The sequence below is a fragment of the Aotus nancymaae genome, unplaced genomic scaffold, assembly GCF_030222135.1.
Source record: "Aotus nancymaae isolate 86718 unplaced genomic scaffold, 86718_ANA_hifiasm-v0.15.2.pri h1tg000009l, whole genome shotgun sequence".
Lineage (NCBI taxonomy): Eukaryota > Metazoa > Chordata > Mammalia > Primates > Aotidae > Aotus > Aotus nancymaae.
In genome coordinates, this window is record NW_026988420.1 from 5104065 (window position 1) to 5115629 (window position 11565).

The 11565-nt window shown below is 38.8% G+C and overlaps 1 protein-coding gene across 1 annotated transcript in view; it reads left to right on the top strand.

Moving 5' to 3' along the window:
- The window catches only part of LOC105710091 (clathrin heavy chain 1-like), a 51860-nt gene extending 47043 nt beyond the window's left edge, over positions 1–4817 (top strand). The window contains 1 exon segment of the mRNA XM_064373446.1: positions 4627–4817. Within this exon segment, the coding sequence (XP_064229516.1) occupies positions 4627–4817 (191 nt within the window).
- Positions 4818–11565: the final 6748 nt, after the last annotated feature.

Here is an 11565-nt window from a genome sequence, read left to right on the forward strand (position 1 = left end):
GAGTTAAATTTAAATTTAAATAGTGTGTTTGTCTCAAAATTAATAACTCAAATAGGAATAAAAGCAAGATTCTCCCTGAGACTACTCATTTTTTTTTTCTACAAGCATTTGTAGAGATTTACTGTGTGCCTGGCAGTGCGCTGCATGAGAATATGAAGTAACCAAGCTCCTTGTCCTTAAAGAGTTTATAGTTTACAAAGGAAGTTGTAAAAGGCAATAACAAACCAGGAGAATACAGATCTGGCTGTCTTGTTGATTGACTAGCTAACAATCCCAGATGTATATTCTTTGCAATATTTTATATAGACAAATAAAGGGCTAAGAGAACAGAAACCTACATTTTTAACCTTGCTCAGCAGTGGCAAGCATAATGAAAGTGGCTCATCTCACACCCAGTACAAAGCACATTTCAAAGTATGTCGAGCCTAGCAAAGATATGGAGCAAAAACTCCACTCATCATCTGGGTAGTGAGGAAGTCCTGTTTAAATGTTTTTTCCTGAAACGAGTGTATATGAAATATACCTTTACTTCAAGCACATAAAAATTGTCAAAAAGGAAACACATTTGATTCCATTCCAATAGATACAGCATTTTAAAATAGTATTTATTCAAGATAAAATTGTTAGAACATTTGAAGGGGAAGGGAATTTTCTTAACCTGCTAGAGGATACGCATAATAAACAATAGCAAACGTTACACATGATGGTGAAATAGAAACAACCCTTTAACGTCAAGAACAAAATAGAAAGCTCTCTGCTTTCGCCTCATTGATTCAACCTTGTAGCTGAGGTGTTTTAATGCCTACAAAGGCATTACAAACACAGACAGGAGCATAAGGTTTGGAAAGCAATTTCATACCAAGGTTTTAACCCCAGAGGAAACTCATACACTGTGACATATAAAAGAATATTCTTTGCAGTGCAGTTTATCATATTGAGCAAATGGAATCAACTTTACTGTCCTGTTGAAAGAAACGTATTAATACCACACTGTTGCTAAAAAAAATACTAGAAATACAAATATAAACAGATAAAACTTCAAAACCTACCACTGCGTGAATACCACAAATTGCAAGAGAATATATATGCATACACACACGTATATCTGCCAATATGTATCTCTATAGAATGAGGCCATATGTGTTGTAGACATTTCAAATTATAAGATAATGGTTCACAGTAATTATGAATAATACATATTTACCTAAGAAACAAAACAAGTCAGTAGTTACCTCTGAGAATGGAGAAGTGGGGTAGTATCTGTGTATTTATGAAGATTATTTCTTTAATTTAGAGAAATATATAAAGTAATATGGTAAATTTGGTTACACAAGTGTGTGTTATTATTTCTGTACTTTTTAGTACATTTTAAGTATTTTGTAAGTAAAAAATAATTTAAAAAAATGAATTTCTATATCTCGCCACATGATGGAGCCATAATTCCATTAATATAACTATAATGCCTTACCTATCAGAAAAAATATTTATGACATTCCATTGATTTATAAAGAAGACAATGAAAAGTCTACAGTTCCCTAATCATGGGTACTAATGTGGGCCTGCCCCCGCCTTGGGGAGAGGGAGAAAGAGAGAGACAGAGAGGTAGGCAAGGCAGAGTTTTTCTTAGAAAACTCCTAGCTGGGCCTGGCATGGTGGCTCACGCCTGTAATCCCAGCACTTTGGGAGGCCAAGGCGGGTGGATCACGAGGTCAGAAGATCAAGACCATCCTGGCCAACATGGTGAAACCTGGTCTCCACTAAAAATGCAAAAATTAGCCGGGCGTGGTGGCCTGTGCCTGTAATCCCAGCTACTTAAGAGGTTGAGGCAGGAGAGTTGCTTGAACCCGGGAGGCAGAGGTTGAAGTGAGCCGAGATTGCACCACTGCACTCCAGCCTGGGTGAGAGGAAGACTCCATTGCAAAACAAAAACAAAACTGTCTCCTTAGAATTGTAAAGAAACCCAGGTTGCAATAAGGTAGAATCCCAGTAACAATGAAGTTAAAGCTTATTTTATTTATTTTATTTTATTTTATTTTATTTTATTTTATTTTATTTTATTTTTTATTTATTTATTTTTTTTTGAGACGGAGTTTCGCTTGTTACCCAGGCTGGAGTGCAATGGCACGATCTCGGCTCACCGCAACCTTTGCCTCCTAGGTTCAGGCAATTCTCCTACCTCAGCCTCCCGAGTAGCTGGGATTACAGGCACGCGCCACCATGCCCAGCTAATTTTTTGTATTTTTAGTAGAGACGGGGTTTCACCATGTTGACCGGGATGGTCTCGATCTCTTGACCTCGTGATCCACCCGCCTCGGCCTCCCAAAGTGCTGGGATTACAGGCTTGAGCCACCGCGCCTGGCCTATTTATTTATTTTTGAGACAGAGTCTTGTGTCGCCCAGGCTGGAGTGCAGCAGTGTGGTCTCAGCTCACTGCAACATCTGCCGCCAGGGTTCAAGCAATTCTCCTGCCTCAGTCTTCTGAGTAGCTGGGATTACAGGCGTGTGCCACTAAGTCCCGCTAATTTTTGTTTTTTTTTAGTAGATATGGGATTTCAGCATTTTGGCCAGGCTGGTTCTGAACTCCTGACCTTGTGGTCTGCCCTCCTCGGCCTCCCAAAGTGCCGGGATTACAGTCATGAGCCACTGCGCCTGGCCAAAGCTTATTAATTTAAATCTACTGAATTTAAATTCAGATTATTTAGATAGAAAGTTGTCCTTTGCATTAGTATAGATGGTTTGCTAGACGCTTCTTTCCTGATAACAGAAATAGGGCGATGTGGTTAACTTGGCTATAGATGGCTGCAACTAGCTTTTGGATAACAGCTCCTTTATCTAGAAAATGGGCAAAACGACCCATACCCACAAACTATTGTTTTGAAATGAATTTCTCTTTACTTTGTCATCAATAAACGATGAGATGAAAGGTTGATTAACCTCCCTGTCACCTCTCCCTTTGAAGGAATAGACTATTGTCGTATATGCCGTGAGAATCTCATCCCATTCAATATGACGCTGTCACCAACCACTTACAAAATGGCCACTTCCTATTACCTCTGAAACTCTCATATACAAAAATGCTTAAATAAAAACAGGGTTTTACTCTATTAACTATGTTTTTGGGTAACCAATTAATAATATTTCATTTTTTATAAGAACCTGCTTTGTGCTTGGTGGATGAAAGAGTGAAATATATTGTTTAAAACATATGTTTACAATTTTTATCAAAGTTAAGATTCAGAAGAACATACTTTTTTCTCTTGAATTGCTAATAGGTATGAAGTGGCAATATAGCGTTACTTCATGTCAAGATATTAATTTTTTATAAATTTTGCATTTCACAGCTATAGTAATGATATTAAGAAAAAAAAAAGCGAGAAATGTTGCTTGCAGATATATTCCTTGAACCAACAAAGTGGCCTTATCTAAAAAATATGCACAACATTTTTTCCCAAGTTGGCATGTGATAAAGTTTCAATAACATTTAGATAACAGTATTTAAGACATGCTAATAACACCATTAGTCTGGTGCAGGACTTACCAGGTTGAGCTGCAGATTCTAAGGCTAGAATGGAATGTTTGTTTGTTTGATTAGGTGGTTAGTGGTTTTATGAAAAAAATGAATTTGAAATTGGAAGTTAGAGTGGTATAGTTAGAAAAGGTGAGAATACAAATGCAATAGGTTAATAATCTAATATCGATGGTAGAGAAAGAGGAGTTCACTGTGAAATAGAATCAGATAGGCTTTATGGGCAGGAATTAATAAAACAAGCCACTGTCTAGAAGGATGAAATCTAAAAATGATTTGAGTTGTGGTCTTGTAAATGTGGTTGTATAAGTCATCATGGTTAACACTGAATCACAGTACTGCTTGAAACTGTAAGATGACAGCTTTAGGATAAAGGCGAAAATAATGTTAATGCAGTGTATATTCCAGTCGTGGGGATTTCGGATGTAGAAGGTCTGTAGGAAAGGCTTAAAGATATGGCCAAAACTCATAGGGATTTACCTGCTAATGTCTCACAGATAAAAGCTTCTCCAGATAAAAGCTCAGGACGTTTAGTGGTAAGAAGGGCTGAGATGAGGGAAGGGATTGGGCCACTCCTCCTCACCTTTCTGAGAATTATTTTCAGTTCAACTGCTTGTGGAAACTTTGAGCTGGAGATGATCTTGCAATCTAACCACTATATGAGGAAACTTCCAGACAATGATATCACTTGACTTACTTCAAGCAGGGCTGAAACCTAAAAACTCAAGAGTCTCATATAGACAGAGGAGATTCTTTGAAGTGGCTGAGAGTTGCTGGCGTAATTTGAATCTCAGGGCACTGGGGTGTGGGCTTGCATTGGTGAGTACACACGGGGTGACCTGCCCATCCAGGAACCTCTGAGAATCAGGGGGCAAAGATCAAAGAAAAAGAAAAATGTCAGGACTTGGGAGAGGGTGTATTACTGAAGGTTAGAATATAACATTTGTTTTGCATGGCATGGGGGTTGTACGGTTTCCTGGGGCCGGCACAACAAAGGACCGCAAACTGAGCTGCTGAAACAACACAAATTTATTGACTCACTGTTCTGGAAGCCGGAAGTGTAAGATCCAGCAGTCGGCAGGGCTGTGCTTCCTCTGCAGATGCTGCAGAAGGATCTGTTGCAGGCTCTTCCCCGGCTTCCGCGATTCCTTGGGAGCAGAACTCCAGTCTCCATGCGGCGTTCCCCTTTGTGCCTGCTCCTTCACCTGGCCTTCTTTTTACAGGGACACAGCGGTGCCGGATTAGGGGCCCACCCTACTCCAGTGACGTCATCTTGACCGATTACATCTAAGGAGCCTCTTTCTAAGGGCCCATTTGGAGGTGCTGGGGGTTAGGACTTCAACATAGGACATTTGGTGGGGGGAACAAATTCAACCCAGAATAGGGGTGGCGGAAGCTTTATTAATAATGGCAGATTTTCTGAATGGCCCAGCCCCTCTGGTTATGGTAAAGGGCTTCACCCACACCTGAGCTGGGGCTTTCGGTCTCCATTCCTACTGCTTTTCTCATCCTATACTCTTTTCCTGGAAGCAACCATTCCGAAGACATAAACTGCCACCTCTACGTGGACGACTGGCTAACATAAGTGACCAGGCCATAGCCCTTTCCTGAAATTGAGACCTTCTTAACCCACTGCCTGTCGACTAATCACCAGGTATCACCCAGATACAGAAATCTCGATGGAAGCCAAGCCTGGCCGCTTCTTCCTCAACCCCCACGTAAGGACGGTCCCGCCCCAGGTAAAGGCGCCTCCCCTGGTCCCCAGCTAAGCTTAGCTCCTGCGCAATAATCCTGGGTGCTTCCCTCACTCTCTCCCTCCACATCCCGAGTCCCCGAGCTTCACCGATCGCTCGCCTTTCGTCTTTAGAATGCCATCTCTTCCTCTTCATTCCTCTAGTTTAGGCAAAAGTGCGTTTTCTCTACATGGACAGTCTTACCTTTGTTCTTTTCCAACCCATCTTCAACACGGAGACAAGAGAATTCCTTCTGAAAGTTAAACCCAATGCCTTCACTCTCCTATTTTAATCCTAGGACTTGCAGAATATGTTCCTGTCTCCAGCTTCAGCTTTCCTCCTCGCTTTTGGAGTTCCTGAGTTTTAGAGACATTTGTTGAGAAACTGCTGCATACCTGGCACTAGTCTAGCATGTGTAGGGTAAAAGGAAGGAGTGAATGACACATTCACACACTGTATGTAATTTTTACCATTGAGAATGCTTATGAAGTTTTATGTCCCAAGTCCCTAAGATCGTCTTGTAAAATTGTGCTTCACTAAAAACGAAAAGCAATGGGGACTGAACTATCTGATCAGGAAGAACTTAAACCTTGGGTAAAATGGACTGATGGAACATACCCATTTCTGCTCCCCATGGAGGGACCTCTTTACCTTATTTCTGTGAGTACCCCAGCAAAACAGGCCTGTTTATATTTTCCTGCATACAGTTATTCCTCCCTTGTCTTCCTGACCTTGGAATGCCCTGACCTTAAGGTAGAAATAAGGACAAAGCAGTCATTGGAATGTAATCTTTAAGAAGCATGCAGCCTGCCTTAAGCAACACACACAGGCAGATAGGGCAATGGCTGTGAGAAACGAAGTGAAAATAAGCAAGAAACGAAAAACGTTTAGGCAACTTAAATATCTTCAGAGCTTGCTGACTTGGTGACCTAGTGGGGCACTAAAATTAAGAAGGGAACTGTCTGAAATGAAGAATGTAACTCTGGCTAAAATATCAAAGACAAAGTGCTCTACCACCAAAATGATAATCATAGTAACATGCTTCTTTTAGTTGTTATACTTAATGACACCATTCTACTTAATAATGGCCGATGAGGGCTTTTTCAGAAAATAGAAATTCTACCTTAATGATGCTTCCCTGATGATATTTAAAATCTAAACAAAAACAAGCAAGAGAAAAAACTGTTTGTTCCTCAACAAACTGATAATCTACACCAGGCGATGTTATCACAATATACCTCTCCAAAGCTTCCCGAAACATATTCTGTCACATGGGATGTTTGGTAAGTTGCATATAATTTAGACATATCAAATTTCATATTAGAAATATGTTTGTAAAAGTGGGGTGTAAAATAAATTTTCACTAATATGCATGATGTTGCTATAAACATTCATGTACATGTGTTTATGTGGACTTACATTTTCATTTCTCTTGAACATACACCTGGGAGTGGAGTGGAGGGTGGTGGGGTAACTGAATAGGTAATGTTTTGAAGAACTGCTATACTCTTTTACAAAGAGGTTGCACAATTTTACATTCTTGCCAACAAAGTATGAAGAATCCAGTTTTTCCACATTTTCCCAACACTTGCTATTACCTGTCTTTTTAAATATAGTCATTGAGTGGATATATAGTGTTTTCTCCTGGTTTTGTTTGCTATTCTTCAGTGGCTAAAATTTCCAACTGATGGACGGGTAAACAAATGTGGTATATCCACACAATGAAATAGTATTTGGTAATTGAAAGGAATTAAGTACTCATACATGCTGCAATATGAATGAAACTCAAAGACACTGTGCTAAGGTAAAGAAGCTGTTAGTACAATGTCAGTTGGGTTCAAACAGCATGTGATCTTTTTGAAAAAAGCCCATTTACATGAAATGCTCAAATCTTTAGAGGAAGAAAGCAGATTAGTTGTTGCTGAGGGCTGGAGTCAGGGAGAATGAGGAGTGACTGCCAATTGGTACCTTTCTTTCAGGGACAATAAAAATGTTCTGAAATCAGATTATGGTGATGGTTGCAAAACTTTGTAAATACATTAAAACCCATTAAATTGTACATTTAAATTAGTGAACTTTATGGTACGTAAATTGTATCTCAATAAAGTTGTTAAAAAATAACTATAGTTTGTGACCAAATCTGTGTTTTGTTGCTAAAGTAAATAAACCTGTTTTAAACTTCATCAAATATTCTTTAATATGCCACTTTGAAAAGTATATGTTTGGAAATATTTTCTTAGCATTAATTTTCTTAAATTAGAGTTTTTATCAGCTTTAAAATGCTACCTACTTTAGTTAATAGCTTGTCTGTTTTTGTTTGAAACTGAGACCTTAATTTTAAACTTAAATTACTTAAATGCTAACTAACCTGTTCAAATATATACTTTTGGTCTCAATTAAAAATTATTTCAAATTGAGATCTTCTGGATCAAATGACAGTTTAGGACAGAATGTCCTCAGAAAACAGCTTTTCTACCACGTAGTCCAGTGATTTATTTGTTAAAGAGAAGAAAACTTGAACAGAATGGAGAACAAAACTTTAAATTTACACTCCATATTGGTAAGACACAGTCTCAAATTAACCCAAACGTGAGTTCATTAACGTGTGATCTTACTTTGAAGATTAATCTGAAATCTTCTCCAAACCAATTGACATGCGTTTGTCTTACTTGGTCCTGAAAAAATAAAAAGAACTGTGGCAGACACAGAAGTATTTACTATTAAATTTTCACCTTAGAGATCCTTAATAGCAAGACTTCGTACATAATGTGGTATTGGATTGGGGAGCTGAGACTGGAAATCAAATTCTCTGATAGGCTGGCATTGTCATTGCCCACCATCTGCCTTCAGGTGAGACTTGAGATTACTTGTAGAAACAAAGCAGACCCCTGAAATGGAAACTAATGGTTCACTCTGGGCAGCTCAGGGAAAAGAATTCCTTCCTGGAATCAAAAGGTATTTTAAGAACAAAAAAGCTTTAACCTCATGCTAGTTTGACCAATTAATCATTTTAGGTATTTAAGTCCAACTTTGTTAACACTTAAGATTCCTGTCCCGGCCATGTGGTCTTTGAGAAGTGACTTTCAGAACCCTCAGTTTCTGCTCAGAACAGGACCATTTCCCTTTCTCTGATGAAATCTTATCTGCCTTCCCGGGATACTTAGCTCCAAAGCTGGTGACAGCGGTCTCAGAGATACGCTTTTAATTCACGATTCCACCACACTTTTTTTCAATAAGGAGTGGCCGATTTTAAAGCTTGTAATTTAATAAGTCTAAACTAATAAAATAACTAGAAATACAAGACGGACTTCTCTACTAGGTGCATTGTTCCCTTCTAATCCTTTCTCGTTCTAAGGCCCAGCATGTATAGAGGTCTTTGTGAGGCTTCAGAAATTGCTGAAGATCCATCCCTTCAAAGCAAAACCGATTTTGCAAAACTCTCATCCTGCCCCTCTCCTCTCGCCACACGATCAGGCCATGTACTGAGTCATACAAACAGGTAATCCGCCAAGCTGTCCTCCACGCAGCTAAGTGGCTCTAACACAAACTCTCCCTGCAAGGGAGGCGGGGGGAATGCGAGCTAAAAGCACCGTTTATCTTTTGCGCACTCGCTGAAAATCTACCCATTATACAGTGCAGACCTGGATGAGGGCTGCTGGTGCTCTTTTGATGTGGGAGAATTTGCTTTGTCCCAGAACAGTAGTCAATGGCCCAGCTTTTCTTCTCCCTTGACAGAATGTGGCCATTTAGTTGCTGCGCATTCCAGCACTTTGATAGATCGCTGAGCTGAACTTGGCCTGCGCTGAGCTGAGGAGATCAAGACTTGGACACATTCTTTGTTCTGTCCCCTGGTGTCAGCGACTTGGAGTAGTCAGCCTGTCGACTCAGGGGCCTTTCAATGGGAGGACAGATCCTCGAGTTCACAGATAGAGCAACAAAGGTTTGCTTATGGGGTAGTGGCCTCCCCTGAAAAATAGCTTTTTTGTGTCAGGATATTGATCATACGCTCATGTCATCATTTCAGAGTTTACTGTGGCAGTCTTCGCTCAGACAGAGCATGAAGCTTTTTATCTGTGAATGTGAGTATCGCTTTGAAGCCCAAGCAGGGAATACGTTCTAAGTTTAGTGATAGAGAAGTTCAAATAGTTGAACAAGAAGTGAGAGAGGATGGAGAAAGATATAGGGCTAAGCGGGGGGAGGGGGGAATTAATCTAATCATCCTTTAGTTAAAGAAACAGATCTTTGTTCCTTACCTTACTCAAAAATCTCAGGTATTTAGGGTCATGTAAGTGCGGTTTCATCTTATTCTTCATCTGGGTACCGATTTGCAATAAAGAAAATATTTCAAGGCATTAAACTTAATTAGATTATTTTTATGCTTATAGACTGGTAGAATTAGAGGACCTGGAACAAATGGAGAGATGGTCTTGTCAATACCTGTTTTGTGGAAGATACATCTCCAAACTTGCATTTACATTTTATTTCCATTTTCTTCATTCAGAAAGGCCATGAAACAGATTTTCCTGGAGTTCTATTTTATCAAAATTAAATTTCCTTGAGTTTATTTTTGTTTAGATGTAAAAATAATCTCAGAGAGAAGTGCTTTCACTTCTGATTTACTTTAGTTTGTTATAAAAACAAAACCCCCAAGCAACAATAGATCTTCCATACACGTGGGGAAAACGACTATTGATATTGTTAAAAGCCTCAGGTAGAATTCTAAGTGAAGGTACTTACGAAATCTATGCATTAAGTGGTGGTGGATGAAACTTAGAAAAAGAAAAAAGAGATAGGCTACGTGCCCTTTCATGGCACTACATAACCTTTAAGTCAAAAATCAAATAAAACCTCTTGGACAGAAAACCTGCTAAGATACCATGTGATTTTTGCCACTAAGTATGGTTAAATATTTAGTAATTTTTACCCATGGAAAATTATGACCAAACTTGTTTATATTATATGTTTCATGATTATTGAAGAAGATAAAGCTTGTATTATGGGCACTACATATATTAAAGATAATATGAATGAAGCATGTTCTTAGCTATTTGCTAAAGCATAATTTTAGTAGAGACTCATATTTATCTCGCTTTATAATTTTAATCAATGTAGCTTATTTTGCGAGAATCAGGTGAGAAGCAGGACATGACTTTACTTGAGTTAACACTTACATTTCTTTCTGTTCTGATTATCCCCCTCCTTTGTGTAATAGATTATGGGCTGTCAGGTATGAGTGAGCTACCCTCTCTCAGCTGAAACCCACACCAACTACAAATATTTATTTACATATATATTTATTTTACTTCCTTAAACTGGTTATTTCTCTCTATACAGATTTTGTTGTCTATTTACCCCTCTTACAAATCTTATTGAATATGTGTAAAAAGCTTAATTACTCTTTTGAATAATCTAGTTACACAGACTAATGAATAAACCTTTTTAAAGAGCACTCTGCTTTTAAAAGGAAAAATGCTCTGTCAGTCTTAAGGCATTATATTATGGACAGCTCTTAAAACTATGAGAAAACGTTGTACTTTACCCATATCAATGTGTTTTAGTATGAATTCAAAATTGTATTCATAATAGCATTAACTGTAGTAGAATTAGGGGTAGTGGTTCAGCTGCAGGTAACAAAGAACCAGAAGCAAAACTGCTTGTTATTTATTTAGCACGTGTTCCAGCAGTAGGCCGTGTCAAAGTTTTTCAGCTGTTTGTTCCATTACTCAAAGTATCTTGATTTTTGGTGTTTATAATTAACACTTATTTTCTTTTTGTAATGAAAAAAGTACAAGGAAAGAACCAGTATAATTCCATCGCCCGGATTCAGTGATTCCAAGATTTTGTCCATGTATTCTTTTGCCTTTTCTCATTCTCTGTTTTTTGAAAAATTATCTAAAAAAGCAGGCCTGTCGGGTGTGGTGGCTCACACCTGTAATCTCAACACTTTCATAAGCTGAGGCAGGAGGATCCTTTGAGCCTAGGAGTTCAAGACCAGCCTGGGCAACATAGTGAGATTCCGTCCCTGTAAGCAAGCAAGCAAACAAAGAAACAAACAGCAAACGCCAGTCGTGGCAGTGTGCATCTGTAGTCCCAGCTACTCAGAAGGCTGAAATGGGAGGATCACATAAGCCTGGAAAGCCAAGGCTGTCGTGAACCCTGCTGGTGCCACTGCACTCCAGCCTGAGCAACAGAGTGAGACCCTGTCTACAGACAAAACAAAACACAAAGCAGACTAACATTTCATATGCATCACCAAAAATTACAGACATTTTCTTATACTGAAAAAAATCACAATAATTCATTTGT